At 45.7% G+C, this 26,005-nt stretch overlaps 1 protein-coding gene across 1 annotated transcript in view; it reads right to left on the reverse strand.

The window, feature by feature from the left end:
• glis2b (GLIS family zinc finger 2b) overlaps positions 1-26,005 on the reverse strand; it is a 108,420-nt gene that overhangs the window by 22,891 nt on the left and 59,524 nt on the right. The window contains 4 exon segments of the mRNA XM_072269208.1: positions 1,857-2,009; positions 2,011-2,028; positions 4,098-4,279; positions 13,714-13,973. Coding sequence (XP_072125309.1) covers positions 1,857-2,009; positions 2,011-2,028; positions 4,098-4,279; positions 13,714-13,900 — 540 coding nt within the window. The 5' untranslated portion in view covers positions 13,901-13,973.

Raw genomic sequence — 26,005 nt, forward strand, 5'->3', positions numbered from 1 at the left:
TCATGGCAGATGCAATTTAATGTGGATAAATGTGAAGTTATCCACTTTGGTGGCAAAAATAGGAAAACAGATTATTATCTGAATGGTGGCCGATTAGGAAAAGGGGAGGTGCAACGAGCCCTGGGTGTCATTATAGACTAGTCATTGAAAGTGGGCATGTAGGTACAGCAGGCGGTGAAAAAGGCGAATGGTATGCTGGCATTTATAGCGAGAGGATTCGAGTACAGGAGCAGGGAGGTACTACTGCAGTTGTACAAGGCCTTGGTGAGACCACACCTGGAGTATTGTGTGCAGTTTTGGTCCCCTGATCTGAGGAAAGACATCCTCGCCGTAGAGGGAGTACAAAGAAGGTTCACCAGATTTAAGAGAGTTTGAACATTTACTGTGCTCATGGACTTCTTCATCAAGTTATGGTACCGTTACACTGTTGTAACTATATGTTATAATTATGTGGTTTTGTTAGTTTTTTTCAGTCTTGGTCTGTCCTGTGTTTTGTGATATCACACCGGAGGAAGTATTGTATCATTTCTTGCATTACTAAATGACAATAAAAGAGGACTGTGTGTCTTCATAATCTAATCTAATCCATTCAATCTTTCTTTATAACTCAGGTCGTCCAGACCCAACAACATCCTTGTAAAAATTTTCTCTGTACTCTTTCAACCTTAGTTACATCTTTCCTGTAGAAAGGTGGCTGAAACTGCACACAATACTCCTAATTAGGTCTCACCAATGTCTTATACAAATTCAACATAACATCGCATTTCCTGTACTCAGTACTTAGATTTGTGAAGGTCAATGTGCCAAAAGCTTTCTTTATGACCCTATGAGCCCATTTTTCCAGCTGTTGAAGATCTCTCTGCATGCTATGATGGCCTTCTTGCTGTCCACTACACCCCTTATCTTGGTGTCCTCCACAGATTTGCTGATCCAATTAACCACATTATCATCCAGATCATTGATACAGATGACAAACAACAACGGACCCAGCACTGATTCCTGCGGCTCTGCACTAGTCACAGGCCTCCAATCACAGACATCCCACCTCTCCCGGAACTTCCGGGAGTCTCCCGCATATTAATAGTGGCTCCCTGATGCCCGCAAATTATATACAATATCACGGAAATCAATTTTTTTGAGAGCGAAAGAGAAAGCAAGAGAGAGCGTGCCAGAGAGAGAGAGAGAGAGCGAGCGAGCGCGAGCGCGCCATTGCAGAGTGTTCCAAAAAAAACGTACGTCACCCCAGACTACACTAAAGTGTACCCCTGCCTAATAGGGGTCAAAATAATGACAGTGTTGCTCGCTGCACTGTTTGCAACAGTGACTTTTCTATTGCCCATGGTGGGTTAAGACTGTAAAAGACGTGTTGAGGTGAGTTTAACAGGTGTCATTCATTCATTAGCATAGCTAACGTTATTTAAACTCGCTGGCCAGCTGCTAAGGAGCTACTCTATTGCAGACATCCCACCTCTTCCAGAAGTCTCCTGCAAATTGATGGTGCTCCCTCCCTGAAATGAGTTTTTGCAGGGTGGGATGTCTGCAATCACTATCACTCTCTGGCTTCTCCCTCAAAGCCAATGTCTAATCCAATTTACTACTCCATCTTGAATGCCAAGCGACAGAACCTTCTTGACCAGCCTCCCATGTGGGACCTTGCCAAGTGCCTTTGACAAGGCATTTGAGGAAGAAGGGAGAGGGAGAGGGAAAAAGCAGGAGAATGGGATTGAGAGGGATAATAAATAGGCCATAATGTAGCAGATTCAATGGGCTGAATGGCCTATTTCTGCTGTTATGTCTTTTGGCCTTGAGCTACACCATTTGCAAAGTCCTTGTGTGCATCCGAAGGCAAGTCTTACCTTGCGCCATCGGCACGCCAGCTGTTCTTCCGGGAGATCGAGCAGGGCCTGCACCTCCTTAGGGGGTGTCACTAATAAAGACGACGGCAGATGCACGGGGCTCCTCGAACCCAGAGGCAGGAAGAACTGAAACGTCTGGGAGCTCTGAGTCCCCCTCCAGAAAACGGGCCGGCTGCAGAAACACATAAAACCTTCACCATTGGAATCGGGGTGACTGCACACTGGTACACAAGCTGGAATAGCTGCGTGGTTTACCAGAATCAGAATCCGGTTTATTATCCAGGACATATGTCATGAAATTTGTTCGTTTACATCAGCTGCAATACATGTAAAAAATGACTAAGTTACAATCAGAAATAAAAATAAATAAATTAGTGGAAAACAGAGCAAAATGGTGAGGTCGTGTTGATGGACCGTTCAGAAATCTGATGAGCTGAGTGTGTGTCTTCAGGCTTCTGTACTTCTTCCTTGATGGTAACAGTGAGCATTGGTAAACCCACAGGATCAGACAAAGCTGCAGAGTTCTAGGATCAGCCAGCTGCGTCATGGCCACCGGCCTCCCCACCATTGAGGACATCTTCATCAGGCCATGCCTCAAGAAGGACTCTCACCTCCCAGGACATGCCCTCTACTCGTTACTACCATCCCAGGACATGCCCTCTACTCGTTACTACCGTCCCAGGACATGCCCTCTTCTCGTTACTACCGTCCCAGGACATGCCCTCTACTCGTTACTACCGTCCCAGGACATGCCCTCTTCTCGTTACTACCGTCCCAGGACATGCCCTCTACTCGTTACTACCGTCCCAGGACATGCCCTCTTCTCGTTACTACCGTCCCAGGACATGCCCTCTTCTCGTTACTACCGTCCCAGGACATGCCCTCTACTCGTTACTACCGTCCCAGGACATGCCCTCTTCTCGTTACTACCGTCCCAGGACATGCCCTCTACTCGTTACTACCATCCCAGGACATGCCCTCTACTCGTTACTACCATCAAGGAAGAGATAGCAGGAGCCTGAAGATTCACACTCAGTGACAGCTTGTTCCTCTCCACCACCAGATTTCAACTTCACTATTTTTCTCTTTTTCCACAACTTATTTAGTTTTTATATTTAGTTCTTACTGAATCTTAGAGTAATTTTTTTATGTCTTGTTCTGTACTGATGGCAAAAAAACAACAAATTTCACAACATGTATCAATGGTAATAAGCCTGATTCTCGTTATTTTACTTCAGACTGAGTGAATTAATGGAACTTAAATTCCCCAGATGTCATGTGGGATTTGAACTGCCTGTAGATCAATAGTCTAGACCTGGGGTTCCCAACCATTTTTTAATGCCCTGGACCCCACCATTAACCGGGAGATCCATGACTGTTGGGTCTGAGCAAGTAACAGAACCTCTATTCCAGTTAAACCTTTACCTCCAAATCTTTTCCACCACCAGTTACTGTCGGATTCTGCTCAGACCTGAGCAGATCTGCTGTCGATGTGATGCAACTGCGAGGAGCCACTGTGGAAGCTGTGGACACTGACCAGACATCTACAGTACACACAACGGTCAGACCGCTGTGTGATGGCAGGTCAGTCCGCTGTCGTCTTGGGGCAATGGGATCACTGTGCAGCCCCACTCAATGTCAAGTTCAATTTCAGTTTATTGTCATTCAACCATACACATGTATATCACTAAACAAAACTACATTCCTCCAGACCAAGGCGAACAACACACTACATATAACTCACACACAACATATAAAGTAATATTACCACAAATAAATTAACAAAGAATTAAATCTATTCCAGAGACTGACATTTAGCATCAAGTGCATTTACAACACAAGCCAAAAAGTAAACAGTGTAATGTTACTGGTGGTGATGACTTCTGGGTGGTAGCACAGAGTTCAATAATCTCATGGCCTGGGGGAAGAAGCCACTTCCCTCCCTATCAGTCCTTATCTTAATGCTACAGTACCTTCTGCTGGATGGCAGGGGGACAAAGAGATTGTGGGACAGACGGGAGAGATCATTGACAATGCGAAGGGCTCTGAATAAATGTTTTTGTTGGGTGGAAGAGAGACCCCAATGATCTTCTCACCAGTCCTCACAATCCCTTGGAGTGTTTGTGTTCAGCTGGCTTGCAATTCCCAAACCAAACAGTGAAGCAGCTGGTCAGAACACTCTGCACTGCTCCTGTAAAAAGTGGTTAGAACGGGGACCCCCTTTGGGCCTCAAAGACTTACGGTCCCAACACCTGGAGAATCTTCACCACCATTCTGCAACTCGTCAGGCAGCAGGGCAGAGCTGGGGGGCGAGTCGAGGGCAGATCCAGGGGAGAGGCTCAGGTCCACGATGGACACAGAGCTCTGGGACGGAGAGTAGCGGGAGTCCTGCTTCTCGTCAGCCTGGGAGACCATAAAAGGACCTGGAACAAGAACAGTTGTGTGAGAAAGGGGTAGGATTGTAATGGTGTGCTTGGATTCTCATCAACACACTCAATATATATTAACGGAAGGATGCAGGTACTGGCTGTGGATAAGCTAAACACTAAATGCTGGAGGAACTCAGCAGGTCACCATCTATGGTGAGGAATAAACGGTTGATATTTCAGGCCATGACCCTTGAGACACAGGTACACTGGTGAAAGTGAAATAAAAGATTATAGTGAATGAAAAACAAAGCAAAGATTCACTTGAAATGAACAGAGACTATTAATACATAATATTCTTACTTTTATTGTTCTGGCTTCTTCCCCTTTCCTGTCCTAATGAAGGATCTAGGCCCGAATATGGCATCCGTCATTAATTTTATATATTCTTATTGTAATTTATAGTGCATTTATGTATTGGACTACTGCTGTCACTAAATAACAAATTTCATAGCATATCTCAAAGCTCAAAAATTATCGAAGTATATATATGTCACCATATACAACCCTGAGGTTTATTTTCTTGTGGGGATTCACAGTAAGTACAGGAAACAAAATAAAATCATTGGAAAACTACACCCAAAAGGACAGACAATCAATGTGCAGAAAGACAACAAAATGAGCAAATACAAAAGGAAAAGGAAAGAATAATAATAAGTAAGCATTAAATATTGAGAACATAAGATGAAAAGTCCTTGAAAGTTGTGGGAACAGTTCAATGATGAGCAAGAGAAGATGAGTGAAGTTATCCTCTCTGGTTCAGGAGCCTGATGTTTAAGGTGTGATAACTGTTCCTGAACCTGGTGGTGTGGATCCTGAGGCTCCTGGACCTCCTTCTTGATGGTTGAGGGGTAATAACTGTTTGAAGAGTAATAACAGTTTCTGAACCTGGTTGTGTGGGTCCTGAGGCTCCTGTACCTTCTCCCTGATGGTTGAAGAGTAATAACGGTTTCTGAACCCGGTTGTGTGGGTCCTGAGGCTCCTGTACCTCTTTCCCAATGGCAGCTGTGAGGATGGCCTGCATGGTGGGAGTTGCAGGGGATGGATGCTTCTTTCCTGCAATAGCATTCCATGTATATGTGCTCAATGGTGGGGAGCATTTTACCCATGAAGGAATGGGCCATATCCACTACTTTTCGTTCAAGAATATTGTTGTTTCCTAGCAGGCCGTGATGCAACCAGTTGATATATTCTCCACCACACATCTACAGAAGTTTGTCAAAGTCTGAGATGTCATGCTGAATCTTCACAAGCCAGCGAGCACTGTGAGGGCCATGTTTTTTGACTTCTCCAGTGCGTTCAACACCATCCGTCCTGCTCTGCTGGGGGAGAAGCTGACAGCGATGCAGGTGGATGCTTTCCTGGTGTCATGGATTCTTGATTACCTGACTGGCAGACCACAGTACGTGTGCTTGCAACACTGTGTGTCCGACAGAGTGATCAGCAGCACTGGGGCTCCACAGGGGACTGTCTTGTCTCCCCTTCTCTTCACCATTTACACCTCGGACTTCAACTACTGCACAGAGTCTTGTCATCTTCAGAAGTTTTCGGATGACTCTGCCATAGTTGGATGCATCAGCAAGGGAGATGAGGCTGAGTACAGGGCTACGGTAGGAAACTTTGTCACATGGTGTGAGCAGAATTATCTCCAGCTTAATGTGAAAAAGACTAAGGAGCTGGTGGTAGACCTGAAGAGAGCTAAGGTACCGGTGACCCCTGTTTCCATCCAGGGGGTCAGTGTGGACATGGTGGAGGATTACAAATACCTGGGGATACGAATTGACAATAAACTGGACTGGTCAAAGAACACCGAGGCTGTCTACAAGAAGGATCAGAGCCGTCTCTATTTCCTGTCGAGACTGAGGTCCTTTAACATCTGCCGGACAATGCTGAGGATGTTCTACGAGTCTGTGGTGGCCAGTGCGATCATGTTTGCTGTTGTGTGCTGGGGCAGCAGGCTGAGGGTGGCAGACACCAATAGGATCAACAAACTCATTCGTAAGGCCAGTGATGTTGTGGGGATGGAACTGGACTCTCTGATGGTGGTGTCTGAAAAGAGGATGCTGTCTAAGTTGCATGCCATCTTGGACAATGTCTCCCATCCACTACATAATGTAGTGGGTGGGCACAGGAGTACATTCAGCCAGAGACTCATTCCACCGAGATGCAACACAGAGCGTCATAGGAAGTCATTCCTGCCTGTGGCCATCAAACTTCACAACTCCTCCCTTGGAGGGTCAGACACCCTGAGCCAATAGGCTGGTCCTGGACTTATTTCCTGGCATAATTTACATATTACTATTTAATTATTTATGGTTTTACATTGCTATATTTACACTCTATTCTTGGTTGGGGCAACTGTAATGAAAACCAATTTCTCCCAGGATCAATAAAGTATGACTAGTACTACTACTACAACAAACTCCTGTGCTTTCTTCGTAATGGCACTTACACACTGGGCCTCTGAAATGATAACACCAAGGAATTTAAAGTTGCCATCCCTCTCCCTCTGATTCCCCTGATGAGGGCTGGCTCATGGACCTGTTGTTTCCTCCTCCTGAAGTCAATAATCAGCTCCTTAGTCTTGAGTGAGAGGTTGTTGTTATGGCGCCCCTCTGCCAGATTTTCAATCTCCCTCTTAAATGCTGATTGATCACGACTTTTGATTTGGCCAACAGTGGTGTCATCAGCAAATTTAAAGATCGCTTTGCAGCTGTGTTTAGCCACACAGTCATAAGTGTAAAGTGAGTAGAGCTGGGGGCTGAGCACACAGCCTTGGGGTGCACCTGTACTGAGGGAAATTGTGGAGGAGATGCTGTTGCCAATCTGAACTGACTGGGGTCTGCAAATGAGGGAATTGAGGATCCAGTTGCCGCAAGGAGGTATTCAGGCCGAGGTCTTAGAACTTATTGATTAGTTTTAAGGAGATATTAGTATTGAATGCTGAGCTGGAGTCAATGAAGAGCATCGTGATGTATGCATCCTCATTGTCCAGACGCTCCAGGGTTGAGTGAAGAGCCAATGAAAGGGCATCTGCTATTGATCTGTTGTGACGAGAGGAAAATTGGAGCTGATCCAAGTTGCTTCTCAGGCAGGAATTGATATGCTTTATCACCAACCACTCAAAAACTTTATCACAGTAGGTGTAAGTGCTACTGGCAATAGTCATTGAGGCAGACTACCACAGGAAAATAAACCTGATTTTGATTAAGAAACTGTCAAAATGTCCTTCTCGCATTTTCTCCCTTCCTTTCCAGTCCTGATGAAGGGTCTCAGCCCAAATCATCGACTGTTTACCCTTTTCTATAGATGATACCTGGCCTGCTGAGTTCCTCCAGATTGTGTGTGTGTTGCTGTGGATGCACAGAATCTCTAGTGTTTGTGAAGAAACATCATCTGCCTTTTATAACAGTTCAACATAATTTTAAGCTAACTCAATACACATCTACTAATACATCCAAGCATCGCATATTATTCATTAACACGTAAGATTCTGCATATGCTGGAAATCTGGAGTAGCACACACAAAAAATGCTGGAGGAACTCAGCGGGTCAAGCAGCATCAATGGATGGGAATAAACAGTTGGCATTTCAGGCCAAGACCCTTGGAGGAAGAAGCTAGAATAAGAATATTATCAATTAATAGTCTGTTCCTTTGAAGTGAAGCATTTATTTCCAAGTTGATGCTTTGCCTTTCATTCACTGTAATCTTTTATCTCACCTTCAGGTGAAGAGAAATGCGGTAGTCGTGGGGGATTCCATAGTCAGGGGAACAGACAGGAGATTCTGTCAGCCTGACAGAGATACCCGCATGGTGTGTTGCCTCCCAGGTGCCAGGGTACGGGATGTCTCGGATCGGGTCCAGAATATTCTAAAGGGGGAGGGTGAGAAGCCAGTTGTCTTGGTACATGTTGGTACCAATGACATAGATAGGACAAAGGAGGAGGTCCTGAAGAGAGATTTCCAGGAGTTAGGAAGGAAGCTGAGAAGCAGGACCTCCAGGACAGTAATCTCGGGATTGCTACCTGTGCCACGTGCTAGCGAGGGCAAGAGTAGTAGGATCAGGCAGATGAATGCTTGGCTGAGAGACTGGTGTAGGGGGCAGGGCTTCAGATTCTTGGATAATTGGGATCTCTTCTGGGGGAAGTATGACCTGTTCAAAATGGACAGGTTACACCTGAACCCGAAGGGGACCAATATCCTGGCGGGAAAGTTTAATAGAGTTGTTAGGGAGGGTTTAAACTAATTTGGCAAGGGGATGGGAACCGGAATGATAGAGCAGAGGAAGGGGAAAACAGAAATAAATCTAAGAAGATAGTGAGCAGTAAAGATGTCAGGAAAGACAGGCAGGTGATGGGGCAAATGTGTAGCCATTGGGATGAGTTGCAGTGCAATAAAGTTGTAGGGCAATCAAAGCAAAATGTATCAAATACTGGTCTTAAGGTGTTGTACTTAAATGCACGCAGCATAAGAAATAAGGTGGATGATCTTGTCGTACAGCTACAGATTGGCAAGTATGATATTGTGGCCATCACTGAGACCTGGCTAAAGGATGCATGTCTCTGGGAGCTGAACGTCCAAGGATACACGGTGTATCAGAAGGATAGGAAGGTAGGCAGAGGGGGAGGCGTGGCTTTATTGGTAAGAAATGATATTAAATCATTAGAAAGAGGTGACATAGGATCAAAAGGTACAGAATCTTTATGGGTTGAGCTAAGGAATAGCAGGGGTAAAAGGACCCTGATGGCAGTTATTTATAGGCCTCCAAACAGCTGCAGTGATGTGGACTACTGATTACAACTGGAAATAGAAAAGGCTTGTCAGAAGGACAGTGGTATGATAATTGTGGGGGATTTTAACATGCGAGTAGATTGGAAAAATCAGGTCGGCACTGGATCTCAAGAGAGAGAATTTGTAGAATGTCTGTGAGATGGCTTTTTAGAACAGCTTGTTGTTGAGCCCACTAGAGGATTGGCTGTACTGGATTGGGTATTGTGTAATGAACCGGAGGTGATTGGAGAGATTGAGGTGAAGGAACCCTTAGGAGGCAGTGATCATAACATGATTGAGTTCACTGTGAAATTAGAAAAAGAGAAGCCGAAATCTGATGTGTCGGTATTTCAGTGGAGTAAAGGAAATTACAGTGGCATGAGAGAGGAACTGGCCAAAGTTGACTGGAAAGAGACACTGGCGGGAAAGACGGCAGAGCAGCAGTGGCTGGAGTTAATGCGAGAAGTGAGGAATGTGCAAGACAGGTATATTCCAAAAAAGAAGAAATTTTCGAGTGGAAAAAGGATGCAACCGTGGTTGACAAGAGAAGTCAAAGCCAAAGTTAATGCTAAGGAGAGGGCATACAAGGAAGCAAAAATTAGTGGGAAGACAAAGGATTGGGAAGTCTTTAAAACCTTACAAAAGGAAACCAAGAAGATCATTAAGAGAGAAAAGATTAACTATGAAAGGAAACTAGCAAATAATATCGAAGAGGATACTAAAAGCTTTTTCAAGTATATAAAGAGTAAAAGACAGGTGAGAGTAGATATAGGACCGATAGAAGATGATACTGGAGAAATTGTAATGGGAGATGAGGAGATGGCAGAGGAACTGAACAAGTATTTTGCATCAGTCTTCACTGAGGAAGACAGCAGGATACCGGACACTCAAGGGTGGCAGGGAAGAGAAGTGTGCGCAGTCACAATTACGACAGAGAAAGTACTCAGGAAGCTGAATAGGCTAAAGGTCGATAAATCTCCTGGACCAGATGGAATGCACCCTCGTGTTCTGAAAGAAGTAGCTGTGGAGATTGCAGAGGCATTAGCGATGATCTTTCAAAAGTCGATAGATTCTGGCATGGTTCCGGAGGACTGGAAGATTGCAAATGTCACTCCGCTATTTAAGAAGGGGGCAAAGAAGCAAAAAGGAAATTATAGACCCGTTAGCTTGACGTCGGTGGTTGGGAAGTTGTTGGAGTCGATTGTCAAGGATGAGGTTACAGAGCACCTGGAGGCATATGACAAGATAGGCAGAACTCAGCATGGATTCCTTAAAGGAAAATCCTGCCTGACAAACCTATTACAATTTTTTGAGGAAATTACCAGTAGGCTAGACAAGGGAGATGCAGTGGATGTTGTATATTTGGATTTTCAGAAGGCCTTTGACAAGGTGCCACACATGAGGCTGCTTAACAAGATAAGAACCCATGGAATTACAGGAAAGTTACATACGTGGATAGAGCGTTGGCTGATTGGCAGGAAACAGAGAGTGGGAATAAAGGGATCCTGTTCTGGTTGGCTGCCGGTTACCAGTGGTGTTCCACAGGGATCAGTGTTGGGGCCGCTTCTTTTTACATTGTACATCAACGATTTGGATTATGGAATAGATGGCTTTGTGGCTAAGTTTGCTGATGATACGAAGATAGGTGGAGGGGCCGGTAGTGCTGAGGAAACGGAGAGTCTGCACAGAGACTTGGATAGATTGGAAGAATGGGCAGAGAAGTGGCAAATGAAGTACAATGTTGGAAAGTGTATGGTTATGCACTTTGGCAGAAAAAATAAACGGGCAGACTATTATTTAAATGGGGAAAGAATTCAAAGTTCTGAGATGCAACGGGACTTGGGAGTCCTCGTACAGGATTCCCTTAAAGTTAACCTCCAGGTTGAGTCGGTAGTGAAGAAGGCGAATGAAATGTTGGCATTCATTTCTAGAGGAATAGAGTATAGGAGCAGGGATGTGATGTTGAGGCTCTATAAGGCGCTGGTAAGACCTCACTTGGAGTACTGTGGGCAGTTTTGGTCTCCTTATTTAAGAAAGGATGTGCTGACGTTGGAGAGGGTACAGAGAAGATTCACTAGAATGATTTCGGGAATGAGAGGGTTAACATATGAGGAACGTTTGTCCGCTCTTGGACTGTATTCCTTGGAGTTTAGAAGAATGAGGGGAGACCTCATAGAAACATTTCGAATGTTAAAAGGCATGGACAGAGTGGATGTGGCAAAGTTGTTTCCCATGATGGGGGAGTCTAGTACGAGAGGGCATGACTTAAGGATTGAAGGGCGCCCTTTCAGAACAGAAATGCAAAGAAATTTTTTTAGTCAGAGGGTGGTGAATCTATGGAATTTGTTGCCACGGGCAGCAGTGGAGGCCAAGTCATTGGGTGTCTTTAAGGCAGAGATTGATAGGTATCTGAGTGGCCAGGGCATCAAAGGTTATAGTGAGAAGGCGGGGCAGTGGGACTAAATAGGATAAAATGGATCAGCTCATGATAAAATGGCAGAGCAGACTTGATGGGCCGAATGGCCGACTTCTGCTCCTTTGTCTTATGGTCTTCACCAGTGTACCTGTGTCTCTTTAATACAGAGAAAAGACTTCAAGGGAGATCTGACCAGAGTCTATGAAAGTTAGAACTTTCCAATGTTCTGCTTTGAGGAATCAATCCCATTATTAGTTGCATTGAAGAACTGCACTAGTTTAAATGATTGGTTCGCCTGCACCCTGAGTTCTTTGCTCTTTTTACACATTCAGTTGTAAAATTTCAAGGTTTTCAAGGTTTGTTAATAAAGATAAACATTAGCTTTATTTGTCACAGGTACATCAAAACATACCACAAAGCGTGTTGTTTGTGTCAAATCAAGTCAGCGAGTATTGTCAAGTATTGCCATGCTTCCAGTGATAACATAGCATGCCCACAATTTGCTAACTCTAATCTGTAGGTCTTCAGAATATGGGCGGAAACTGGAGCACCCAGAGAAAACCGGTACAGTCACGGGGAGAATATACAAACTCCTTAAAGGCAACGGTGGGAATTGAACCTGGGTCACCTCCGCTTTAATAGCATTATGCTAACACATTGCCCTGAGCGGTTAGCTCTCACCAAGCTGTTGCCTGGAGTGTTGGACAAACCCTCTCTGGAGCACAGGAGGCCAAGGGAAAGCGGACAGAAATATTTCAGACTCTGAGAGGATTAAATAAGACAGATAGTCAGAGTCTTTCCCCCAGGGTGGAAATGTTAAACACCAGAGGACACAGGACGTATGTGAGAGGGGAAAGGTTTGAAGGAGACGTGGGGGAAGATGTTTTCACACAGTGAGTGCTGTGTGCCAGGAACATACTGCCAGGGGAAGCCCAGCACCAGACAGGCCATTCAGCCCACAATGCTGTGCCAATCTTGATGCCAATTTATACTAAACGTCCTCCTCCTGTGTATCATCCATATCCGTCCACTCCCTTCGTACTCATTTGTCTATCGAAAAGCCTCTTCAACTCCAGCAAACGGTCTGCTTCCACCACAACTCCTGGTAACTCATTCCAGCCACCTACACACCCTGTGAGTAAAAATCAACTTTAGTCCCTCACATCACCTCCACCTGCCCCCACTCACCAAACCCCCGTGTCCTCTGGTGTTTGACTTTTCTGCTCTGGAGAAAACATTCTAACGGCCTCTCCTATCATAATTATAAAACCATCAGGTTCAGGTTCAATCATGATTCAACCGTGTACATGAATACAGCCACAGGAAACAATGTTCCTCTGGGGTCAAGGTGCAAGAAGCAGTACCAATAATCACAGACAACACACAACACCAGACACATAATTATCATAGCAGGAAAACATACAGTTACAAAACAATATATAAAAAATTATAATATGGCCCAAGTGCCTGAGTGTTGTGCCAGAAGGTCGATGGTAGATGGATATCGTCCTGAGGTCTCCTCTCAGCCTGCAAAGCTCTAGGGAAAGTAACTCAAGTTTGTCCAACTTTTCCTTATACCTCATACCGTCTCACCTTCTCCACATCCTGCCTAGAATTACACATAAGTGGTGGAAGCAGATACAATAGGAGACGTTAAAAGGCATTTAGGCTGACGTGGAGGGGCAAGGTCTGGAGGCATATAGAACACATGCATAGATTAGTTTAAAATGGCATGATGGCCAGTACAGACATGGTGGGCCGAATGGCCAATGTTCTAAGGCTTTGGGGTTGTTGCCTCCCGGATCCGAGAGAGCAGTGGCACCACCAGCGGACAGCAGTGAATGACCAGGTTCTCACCTGTACCAACATCTCTCAGCTCTGCAGGTCCTTGTTAAACACAAGAGCTAAGAGCAGAATTGGCCCATCAAGACTGCTCTGCTGTTCAGACATGGCTGGCTTAACCCTCTCAACTCCATTCTCCTGCCTTCTTCACAGAACCATTGATGCCCTGACTAATCAAGAACCTATCAACCTCCACTTGGTCTCCACTGCCGTCTGTAGGAATAAATTCCACTGATTCACCACCCTCTGGCCCTCTGAAATTCCTCATCATCTGTTCTAAAGGGATATCGCCCTATTTTGAGGCTGTGCCCTCTGGTTTAGACTCTCTCACTATAGGAGGTCCTCTCAACGTCCACTCTATCCAGGCCTTTCAGTACTCGGTCAGTTTGAACGAGATCCTCACCAGTCTGCGGGGCCTGGGGAGATCCCGGTGCCATAACCATGGTGCCATCGTCAGTCATCTTCAGCTCCCTCCGGGCATTGCTCTCTTCCGCAGCCTCGTGGCGTCTCTGCTTCTTCCCCCTCATCATCCGGAGCTTGGAGATGTTCAGCTTCAGGTCCAGGGGCTCGTCCAGAGAATGCATTGTCATGGGAACGGCACATCCAATCGGGAGACTCCGTGGTTGAAGCCAGGCTGGGAAACCTCTGCAACAGCTTTATATCCTGAAGAACAGAACAGGAAAAGGATCAGTCCAGTGTTGGAATAGAGACAGGAAACACAGAGAGATTCTGCAGATACTGGAAATCGGGAAAAGGTCACTCAGAGACTGGAAATAGAGCCATTCTGCAGATACTGGAAATCTGGGAAAAGATCTCTCAAACTGGCGACACGGGGAGATTCTGTGCGTATAGGAAATCTGGCAAAAGATCTCTCAGAGACTGGAAACACGGACAGATTCTGCAGATACTGGAAATCTGGGAAAAGATCACTCAGAGAATGAAAATGAAGAGATTCTGCAGTTACTGGAAATCTGGAGCAACACAGACATAGTGCAACAGTACTACATCTTGACCCATTCGAGTTTGGAGTTCAATTCCAGTGTCCTCTGTAAGTAAGTTTGTATGTGACCATGTGGGATTCCTCCGGGTGCTCTGGTTTCCTCCCACAGTCCAAAGACGTACCGGTTGGTAGGCTAATTGTCATTGTACACTGTCCTGTGATAAGGCAGGGGTCAAATAGGTGGGTTACTGGGCGGCCGACTCTCTGGGCTGGAAGGGGATGCTCCACGCAGTATTGGGAAATAAATAAATAAACACAGGGAGTCTGGAGCGACACACACAAACCACCTGAGGAAAGTGGGAGCATAATTTTAAGGTGATTGGAGGAAAGTATAGTGGGGACGTCAGAGATAGGTGTTCTGAACAGAGTGGTGGGTGTGCGGAATGTGTTGCCGGCAGTGGTGGTAGAGGCAGATACATTAGGGACAAAGGCAACTCTGCAGATGCAGGAAATCCAGAGCAACACACACACAAAAATGCTGGAGCAAGTCAGGCAGCATCTATGGAAAGAAATAAAGATTCGACGTTTCAGGCCAAGACCATCACGAATGATGCAGGGTCTCAGCCTGAAATGTCAACTGTAAGGCATTCTAGATAGCTACATGGATGATAGAAAAATGAGGCAAGATTGATCTCAGAGTAGGTTTAAATGTCGGTACATTGCAACTGTGAACCAAAATGCTCGATATTCTAACTCAGCAGGTCAGGCAGCATCTCAGGAGGAGAATGGACAGCCGACATTTTGGGTCAAGACCCTTTATCAGCACTGGAAAGGTGCGGTAACCAGGATAAGAAGGTAGTGGGAAGGGCTGGCAGGCGATAAGAGGATCCAAGTGGGGAGGTGAGGGAGGGGCAGAGGGCCCATGCCTGTAAAGAACTTATATGCTTTACACCTGATTCCGGTGCTCTGGTTTCCTCACACACCAATTAGAGTCAGTAAGTTGTGGGAATGCTATGTTGGTGCCAGAAGCATGGCAACACTTGTGGGCTGCCCCCAGCACGTCCTCGGACTGTGTTGGTTGTCAACACAAATGACACATTTCAATGTACATGTAACAAAGCTCACGTATTTCTGTGATTGGTAGGATCAGTGTTTAATTTAGTACCTCAACCAAGAGCAGCAGAAACCCTTCCATAGATGGTTTTCCAGTGGTTCTTGCTGTCTGGATAAACATGAGGTTTATTATGCACAGAGCAAAATCCCAACAGGAAAAGCACTAAATAATCATAAACCCAAGAGATACTGCAGATGCTGGAAATCCAGAGCAACACACACACACACACACACACACACACACACAATGCTCGCTCTAAAACAGGTTGGGTAAGACTAGAACGAAGGTCATGGGTTGAGGGTGAAAGGTGAAATGCTTAAGAGGAACCAGAGGGAGAACCCCTTCTCGCAGAGGGGTGCGAGTGTGGATTGAGCTGCCAGCAGAAGGTTTGAAGTTTGGACAGGTACAGGGATGGGAGAGGGATGGAGGGCTGTGGTCTGGAACTAAGTAGGTTAACGGTTTGGCATAGGTCGATTAGACCGAAAGGCCTGTTTCTGTGCTGTAGTGTTCTACAACTAACAGGTTTTCATGTCATCTTATTTTCATGATTTATTGGTTCAGATTTGACTCATTAACAATATTGGCCAAGCACAGAGAAAGTAGTTCTTCAAAGAAAGCTGATGAACAGGCAGGAAGTCTCTGAAATAGCTTCCCTCCAGGAACCATTCCCCCAACACCAGCATACACTCTCACCTCCCGTCAGATTCCACACTAATCTGCTTCCACATCTGCCCCAGTGACGCTACACACTGACCTGCACGGTGATCATCTCCACCCAGTCCTTTCAACAAGCCACAACCAGGAGCTGAAACTCGCCTCTGATCATGGGCTCTGCACTGGCCTGGTCACGCCCTCAGTGGGTTAAATATCACACTGACATTTAGTGGCTCTAGTTCTAGACCTGGAGAGACACCAGATTCTGTTTGTTCGAATACTCAGGAAATTTGCTGAGTTTCAGTCAGGACCAGCAGGGTGAGTTGGTGAGATACCCAATATTTCCAGTCCCAGTCGATCTACGTCCACAGTCCCGGGTAAGGATTGGAAGGTGTGAGGGAGCTGGATTAACATCGGTGGGGATACAGTCGTGACACGGGTCACTGAGGGACTATGTCAATGACCCCTCTCCCACAGCTGGGGGAGGGGAAGGACGATGTGAGAGAGCTGGATTAACATCATTGGGGATAGAAGGGTTACTGAACAATATTGTAGTAGCTAGATAAACAAGGGCAGATACAGGGTGTAGAACACAGGTCACTGGGGGAGTTGAGTTACTATATAATGTACAAAGGAACTGGATTTTAGACTTCTATAATTTTTGTTTAAAATTCCAGTACAATTCAGAAAAGATTCGAAAAATGTTCTTGGTCTTTGTAAGTCAGATGAGAGTTGTTTTTTCAGCATGTTGTGTGGCTGGGAGAATTTAATGTCTGTTATAAAACAACCCAGATGTGAGGATTTATAAGCCAGGCAGTGTCCAGGGACACCTCGGTGAATTGGGGGAGACTGTAGTCCTATAGCGTACCAAACTCTGTGAGTAATTGTGGAGACTGCCAAACCACCCCCCCCAACTCCCACCAGGACTGTACATCACCAGAAACCACAACCCCACCCCTCCCTTTCCCAGAGATCGCTCACTTGGCTCAGAGTCCCCACAGGGGCCCCCCTCTCACGCACCAGCCCATCAGCACAGAGTCAGAAACCAACCTCAGGCCCCTCCGTGGTGACCCACAGTGCACTGAGGCATATGCTGCGAGATTCCAGAAGGCTCTCCAGGCTTCTCTCTTCATTCAGTCACCAAGAAACAGTTGTGATTTACAGCGAGTAACACCGCAGGATCAGAGTGAACTATATCCCCACTCTAATCACAGTTTTCAAAGTAAGTTTATTACCAAGGTATGTGTATGTCACCATATACGACCCTGAGATTCATTATTTAGCCAGCATTCACAGTAAATACAAAGAAATATGATAGAATCAATGAAAAACAGACAAGCAACCAGAGACAACAAACTGTGCAAATACAAAAAAAAATAAGCAATAAATATTGATAATACGAGTTGTAGGGCACTTCAGAGTGATGAAGTGAAGACTGACAGGGGCTAGCACCTCTCCAGGGACCCCGACCTCCATGAACCAGTCCCTGGCAACAGAACAAAATGCTGAGGGGAAGTTTTCACACACCCTGATAAAAATCAGCCTCACAACTCAAAGCTTAAAAACAAGTGCACTGGGCACAGGGGTGTGGCTACAAGGCCACACTATTAGAGTCACACAGCATGTCACCCATGTCCACATGCTGGGTCTCACACATAATACGAGTTGTAGGGCACTTCAGAGTGATGAAGTGAAGACTGACAGGGGCTAGCACCTCTCCAGGGACCCCTCCCCCCGGACCCTCCGCATTCCCCTGGCAGTCTGTGTTTTTCTGCCTCTGTTTCCAGCGCCTGCAGTCCATCAGACACAGAAACAGAGTGAGGCCATTCAGCCCATTGAGTCTGCTCCAGCATTCCACCATGGCTGATGTATTATCCCCCTTAACCCCATTCTCTTGCCTTCTCCCCACAACCTTTGACATTCTGGCTAATCAAGAATTTCTCACCCTTCACTTTAAATTTTCCCAGTGACTTGGCCTCCACAGCCATCTGTGGCGATGAATTCCACAGATTCACCACCCTCTGGCTAAAGAAATTTCTCCTCATCTCTGTTCTAAATGGACGTCCCTCAATTCTGAGGCTGTGTCTTAGACTCTCCCACCATAGGAAACATCCTCTCCACATCCACTCTGTCCAGGTCTTTCACCATTCGATAGGTTTCAATGAGATCACCTCATTCTTCTGAACTCCAGTGAGTACAGAGCTGTCAAACATCAGTTTCCTGTGTCTCCATTATTTAAAAATTAGCTTTATTTGTCACATGCACATCAAAACCTATAGTGACACAAGAGATTCTGGAGATGCTGGAAATCCAAAGTAACACAAACAAAATGTTGGAGGAACTCAGTAGGTCAGACAGTGTCAATGGAGGGGAATAAATAGTTGACGCTTCAAGCCGAGACCCTTCATCATACCTGACAGTGAAATGTATCATTTGCATCAAGAACCAACACAGTCCGAGGATGTGCTGGGGGCAGTCGGCAAGTGTTGCCATGCTTCCAGTGCCAGCTCAGCGTGCCCACATCTTACGTGGGAGGAACCGGGAGCACCCGGAGGAAATACACGTAGTCACGGGGAGAACGTGTAAACTTCTGACAGGCAGTGGCAGAACGGAACTGTGGGTGCTGATGTTAACCATGATGCTACTGTTCTGCCCCGTATTCTGCAGGAGGCGGTGAGGGCCGCTGCATTTGTGTGCTGTCCTTGGGGGGAGCTAGAATCTGGCCCACCATTCGTAGCAGGAGCCAATACATGTCTGGCAGGTTTGGAGACAGTGGGGAAATGGGCAACACTGGAAACCCACAGCAGGTCAGGCAGCATCTGCGGAAGGAGAAGCGACACGGTAGTGTAACGATTTACTGTGCCACTGATCGGGGTTCAATTCCCGCTGCTGATTGTAAGGAGTTTGTACGTTCTCGCTGTGACCACACGGGTTTCCTCTGGGTGCCCCGGTTTCCTCCCACGGTCCCAAGACATACTGGATAGGGTTAGTCAGTTGTGGGCTTGCTGTGTTGGCGATGGACATTTCAAGTTGAAGTTTATTGACATTCAACTGTACACAGCCAAACGAAACAGTAACACGCATCCGTCAGTCTCACGAGACCATGGATCTGCGCCTTGGAAGGTTTCCGGGGCGCAGGCCTGGGTAAGGTTGTATGGAAGACCAGCAGTTGTCCATGCTGCAAGTCTCCCTTCTCCACGACACCAATGTTGTCCAAGGAAAGGACATTAGGACCCATACAGCTTGGCACCGGTGTCGTTGCAGAGCAATGTGTGGTTAAGTGCCTTGCTCAAGGACACAACATGCTGCCTCAGCCAAGGCTCAAACTAGCGACCTTCAGATCACTAGACGAACGCCTTAACAAATTAAAGAGACTAGGAGAGAGGAGGTTAATTCACAACAGTGGGATGGGAACAAGTGCAGAGAGACAGAGGGGTGTAAAATGAGGGTAGAAGCAAAAAGTAGTAAGGTGAAAAGTAAAAGTGGCAGGCTGGCAAATCCAGGGCAAAAATCAAAAAGGGCCACTTTTCAACATAATTGTATAAGGGCTAAGAGTGTTGTAAAAGCGAGTCTGAAGGTTTTGTGTGTCAATGCAAGGAGCTTTGGTAACAAGGTGGATGAATTAAAAGTGCAGATTGTTATTAATGAATATGATATAGTTGGAAACACAGAGACATGGTTCCAGGGTGACCAAGGATGGGAGCTCAACATTCAGGGATATTCAATATTCAGGACGGATAGACATGAAAGAAAAGGAGGTGGGGTGGCGTTGCTGGCTAGAGAGGAGATTAACGCAATAGAAAGGAAGGACATGAGCTGGGAGGATGTGGAATCGATATGGGTAGAGCTGCATAACACTAAGGGGCAGAAAACGCTGGTGGGAGCTGTGTACAGTAGTAGTGAGGTTGGGGATGGTATTAAACAGGAAATTAGAAATGTGTGCAATAAAGGAACAGCAGTTATAATGGGTGACTTCAATCTACATATAGATTGGGTGAACCAAATTGGTAAGGGTGCTGAGGAAGAGGATTTCTTGGAATGTATGCGGGATGGTTTTTTGAACCAACATGTCGAGGAACCAACTAGAGAGCAGGCTATTCTGGACTGGGTATTGAGCAATGAGGAAGGGTTAATTAGCAATCTTGTCGTGAGAGGCCCCTTGGGTAAGAGTGACCATAATATGGTGAAATTCTTCATTAAGATGGAGAGTGACATAGTTAATTCAGAAACAAAGGTTCTGAACTTAAAGAAGGGTAACTTTGAAGGTATGAGACGTGAATTAGCTAAGGTAGACTGGCAAATGATACTTAAAGGGTCGACGGTGGATATACAATGGCAAGCATTTAAAGATCGCATGGATGAACTACAACAATTGTTCATCCCAGTTTGGCAAAAGAATAAATCAGGGAAGGTAGTGCACCCGTGGCTGACAAGGGAAATTAGGGATAGTATCAATTCCAAAGAAGAAGCATACAAATTAGCCAGAAAAAGTGGCTCACCTGAGGACTGGAAGAAATTCAGAGTCCAGCAGAGGAGGACAAAGAGCTTAATTAGGAAAGGGAAAAAAGATTATGAGAGAAAACTGGCAGGGAACATAAAAACTGACTGTAAAAGCTTTTATAGATATGTGAAAAGAAAAAGATTGGTTAAGACAAACGTAGGTCCCCTACAGACAGAAACAGGTGAATTGATTATGGGGAGCAAGGACATGGCAGACCAATTGAATAATTACTTTGGTTCTGTCTTCACTAAGGAGGACATAAATAATCTTCCGGAAATAGTAGGGGACAGAGGGTCCAGTGAGATGGAGAAACTGAGGGAAATACATGTTAGTAGGGAAGTGGTGTTAGGTAAATTGAAGGGATTAAAGGCAGATAAATCCCCAGGGCCAGATGGTCTGCATCCCAGAGTGCTTAAGGAAGTAGCCCAAGAAATAGTGGATGCATTAGTGATAATTTTTCAAAACTCTTTAGATTCTGGACTAATTCCTGAGGATTGGAGGGTGGCTAATGTAACCCCACTTTTTAAAAAAGGAGGGAGAGAGAAACTGGGGAATTATTGACCGGTTAGCCTAACATCGGTGGTGGGGAAAATGCTAGAGTCAGTTATCAAAGATGTGATAACAGCACATTCGGAAAACGGTGAAATCATTGGACAAAGTCAGCATGGATTTGTGAAAGGAAAATCATGTCTGACGAATCTCATAGAATTTTTTGAGGATGTAACTAGTAGAGTGGATAGGGGAGAACCAGTGGATGTGGTATATTTGGATTTTCAAAAGGCTTTTGACAAGGTCCCACACAGGAGATTAGTGTGCAAACTTAAAGCACATGGTATCGGGGGTAAGGTATTGATGTGGATAGAGAATTGGTTGGCAGACAGGAAGCAAAGAGTGGGAATAAACGGGACCTTTTCAGAATGGCAGGCAGTGACTAGTGGGGTACCGCAAGGCTCAGTGCTGGGACCCCAGTTGTTTACAATATATATTAATGACTTGGATGAGGGAATTAAATGCAGCATCTCCAAGTTTGCGGATGACACGAAGCTGGGTGGCAGTGTTAGCTGTGAGGAGGATGCTAAGAGGATGCAGAGTGACTTGGATAGGTTAGGTGAGTGGGCAAATTCATGGCAGATGCAATTTAATGTGGATAAATGTGAGGTTATCCACTTTGGTGGCAAAAACAGGAAAACAGATTATTATCTGAATGGAGACCAATTAGGAAAAGGGGAGGTGCAACGAGACCTGGGTGTCATTATACACCAGTCATTGAAAGTGGGCATGCAAGTACAGCAGGCGGTGAAAAAGGCGAATGGTATGCTGGCATTCATAGCAAGAGGATTCGAGTACAGGAGCAGGGAGGTACTACTGCAGTTGTACAAGGCCTTGGTGAGACCACACCTGGAGTATTGTGTGCAGTTTTGGTCCCCTAATCTGAGGAAAGACATCCTTGCCATAGCGGGAGTACAAAGAAGGTTCACCAGATTGATTCCTGGGTTGGCAGGAATTTCATATGATGAAAGACTGGATCGACTAGGCTTATACTCATTGGAATTTAGAAGATTGAGGCGGGATCTGATTGAAACGTATAAAATCCTAAAGGGATTGGACAGGCTAAATGCAGGAAGATTATTCCCGATGTTGGGCAAGTCCAGAATGAGGGGTCACAGTTTGAGGATAAAGGGGAAGCCTTTTAGGACTGAGATGAGGAAAAACTTCACACAGAGAGTGGTGAATCTGTGGAATTCTCTGCCACAGGAAACAGTTGAGGCCAGTTCATTGGCTTTATTTAAGAGGGAGTTAGATATGGCCCTTGTGGCTACGGGGGTCAGGGGGTATGGAGAGAAGGCTGGTACAGGGTTCTGAGTTGGATGATCAGCCATGATCATACTGAATGGCGGTGCAGGCTCGAAGGGCCGAATGGCCTACTCCTGCACCTATTTTCTATGTTTCTATGTTTAACCACTTGGCCACGCGCCAACACCAAATGAAACAACAGTACATATATCACATAAAGCACATAAAATAATATTAACACAATAAAATTAACAGTTGAAAGAAAGTATTCTGTAGATGTACAAATTGACATAACAGTGCACTTGTGTGCTGCCCCCGTATTTCCTCGGACTGTGCTGGTCGTTGACGCAAACAACATTTCACTGTGTGTTTCAATGTACAGGTGACAGATAAAGCAAATTTTTTTTTAAATCAGAGTGATCAGTTCAGGTTTAAGTCCCTTTCTCAGACTTTTCTCACTTTCCCAGATCAACTAAGGCTCTTTGATCTGAAACACAAGGTGTTTCTCTTTCTGTCTGACTTGCTGTGTTTCCAGAACATTCTGCCCTATCCCTACGCTGCCTATCTGAGTTTTGGAAAGATGATGTAATGGTATAGTTGAGTGTGGGAGTTGGCACGTTATTATGGTTTATGGTGAGGCCACATATGGGGCACCGTGTGCAGTTCCGATCACAACACTAATGCAAAGATGGGGTTCTGCTAGAGATGGCACAGAAAAGATTCATAGGGAAGTTGCCAGGACTGTAGAGCTTGAGTTATAAGGAGAGGCTAGAAAGGGATGGAATGTTTTCCCTGGAATGAAAGAGACTGGGAGGTGACTTTATAATTAAACCACAAGGGATATATATATATATATCTATATGTATAGGGAATCTTACCAGTCTCACCCTCTATCTGACCTTACAGCTTCTGTCCCTTCACACACACCTCTTCACATCAGTGGAACCTGTGAGCTGTTGTAAACTCCCAGGAGTGTGCATCTTGCAGAACCCCTCACAGTCCCAGAACACACTCTACACAATCAGGAAAGCTCACCAACATCTCTTCTCTCTGAGGAGGCTGAGAAGAGCTGGACTATGCACATCTACGTTCACGTTGTTTTACGGAAGTGCAGTAGGGAGCATCCCAACAAGCTGCATCACTGCATGGTACAGAAACTGCACCGTGGCAGACAACGGGTAGTCAAAACTGCCCAATGTATCACTGGCACCAGCCTGCCCACCATCAACGGTATATGTACAGAAAAGTGCCAGTACGATCATGAAGGATCCCACCCACTCTGCCCATGGACTGTTTGTCCCACTCCTGTCAGGGGGAGGCAACATAGTATCCACCCAAAACCAGCAGACTCCAAAACAGTGACTTTCCCCAAGCAGTGAGGCTGATCAACACCTGCACCCACTAACTCCACCACTACTTTAATATTTCCTCTCAGAGTCAACTTATGGACAGACACTCCTGTGCCTAGCGTCACTTTATAGATTTACAATCAATTTATGTATATAAGCTATCTTATGTATTTATATTTACAGTTTTTTTATTAGTGTGGTCTTTATCTTTGTGTGGTCTTTGTTTTTTTGTGCTGCATCGGATTCGGAGTAACAATTGTTTCATTCCCCTTTATACTGGTGTACTGGAAATGACATTAAACAATCTTGAATCTTTCTCTAACAATCCATTAACCATCAAGCAGATGACAGATATTCCCTTTGTCCTGTCCATCCCCCGGCCCCTCACCTTCTGCAACTCCAAAACAACTTGTTTCTTGTTTTCTCTTGTTTCCAGTCTTTAACCTGATATGGTGACTCTGTTTTTCTCTCTATAGATGCCGCTTGACCTGCTGAGTATTTCTAGCAATTTGTTTCAATTTCATATTTCCAGTATCTAGAACGTAGAAGATTGCAGCACAGTGCCGGCCATTTTAACCTACTCCAATATCAATCTAACCCTTCCATCCCACACAGCCTTCCATTTTTCCTTCGTCCATGTGCTTATCTATTAGAGGTCGGGGCGTCAGAGTTCAGAGTTCAATTCTGAAGTCATCTGTAAGAGTCTGTTTGTCCTCCCTGTGGAATATATGGGTTTTCTCTGGGCGCTCCAACTTCTTCCCACAGTCCAAAGATGTATCAGTTAGTAGGTTAATTGGTCGTTGCAAATTGTCCTGTGAGTAGGATACGGTTAAATCAGGGTTTGCTGGGCGGTGCATCTCAAACTTTCTTAATAAATAAATAAATCGAAGAGTCTCTTAAGTATCCTTAAATGTATCTGCTTCCACTACCATCTCTGGCAGAGTGTTCCACATACCCAGCACTCTGTGTAAAAAAACCCAACTCTGACTTCCCCCTTATACGTTCTGCCAATCACCTTAAAATTGTGCCCCCTAGCACTAGCCCTGGGAAAAAGTCCTGGGCTGTCCAATCGATCTAAGCTCCTTTTAATTGCATACAGGACTCACACAGGCAGCAGCCAGGATCACACTGAAAGAAGCTAGGTGGGTACTGTTGATGTAGGCACCTTGCCATGTAAGTGCTGGCCATAATTTATCACAACTGCCAGGACCAGGGAAACCTCCCCCTTCCCACCTACCCCCCCCAAACCAGGTCAGTGAGTTCCAGGTTTCAAAGCCTGTGTGAGTCAGGAATTCAAGGCCACACCGTGATCACAAAGTGCCAGGGTCTAGGAAAGACCCTAGGAGAGCCAAGGAATAAGGTCGACAAGTCTGCGAGTCAAGGCCCCTGGAAGTCAGAGGCCTGATGTCTGAGCCTGAGCCAGGGACTGTCCTTGGGTTGGAGGCATGTGTGTGTGTGTGTGTTTGTGAAATAGGAGCTTCTTTTGCTGTTTCTCCCCCACCCCAACCTTTTTCCCAGTCCTGATGAAGGGTCTCAGCTGCCTGGCCTTCTGAGTTGCTCTAGTATTTTGTGTGGGTGTTGTCCGTGTTGTTCTGCTGAACATGGCGGACATGCTATGTCAGCGCCAGAATGTGGGCCGCCCCCAGCACATCCTTGGGTTGTGTTGGTTGTTAACACAAACGACGCATCCCGCTGCGTGTTCTGATGTGCGTGTGATAAATAAATGAACGGAAATCATCCATGGAATGCTGTCACTAAATCCCAGCTGGTGGCCATACCCTGCAGGCCCAGCATCCCAAACACAAATCTCGCCACCTGAGGCCAACTTAAGATGCATTTTGTCTCAGTGAGCGGCAGAAACCACTGTGGGACTCAGGCTGATGAAAACACAACGGTGATGGTACACACCACCAGAGATGTCAGGGAAGATTAGCATCAAAACATCAAACATGTTGTGAAATGCATTGCTAGTGTCAATGACCTTGTGCTGGGGGCAGCCCGTAAGTGTCGCCATGTTTCTGGCGCCAATGTAGCACGTCCACAACCCACTAACCCTAACCCGTACGTCTTTGGAATGTGGGAGGAAATCAGAGCACCCGGAGGTTAACACAAACGTTTCAATGTAGGTGTGATAAATAAAAAACTCAGAATGTGAACCTACATCTGTATTTTACGCAAACAACAGGAATTCTGCAGATGCTGGAAATTCAAGCAACACACATCAAAGTTGCTGGTGAACGCAGCAGGCCAGGCAGCATCTGTAGGAAGAGGTGCAGTCGACGTTTCAGGCCGAGACCCTTCCTACAGATGCTGCTTGGCCTGCTGCGTTCACCAGCAACTTTG

Source organism: Mobula birostris, chromosome 9, assembly GCF_030028105.1.
Source record: "Mobula birostris isolate sMobBir1 chromosome 9, sMobBir1.hap1, whole genome shotgun sequence".
Lineage (NCBI taxonomy): Eukaryota > Metazoa > Chordata > Chondrichthyes > Myliobatiformes > Myliobatidae > Mobula > Mobula birostris.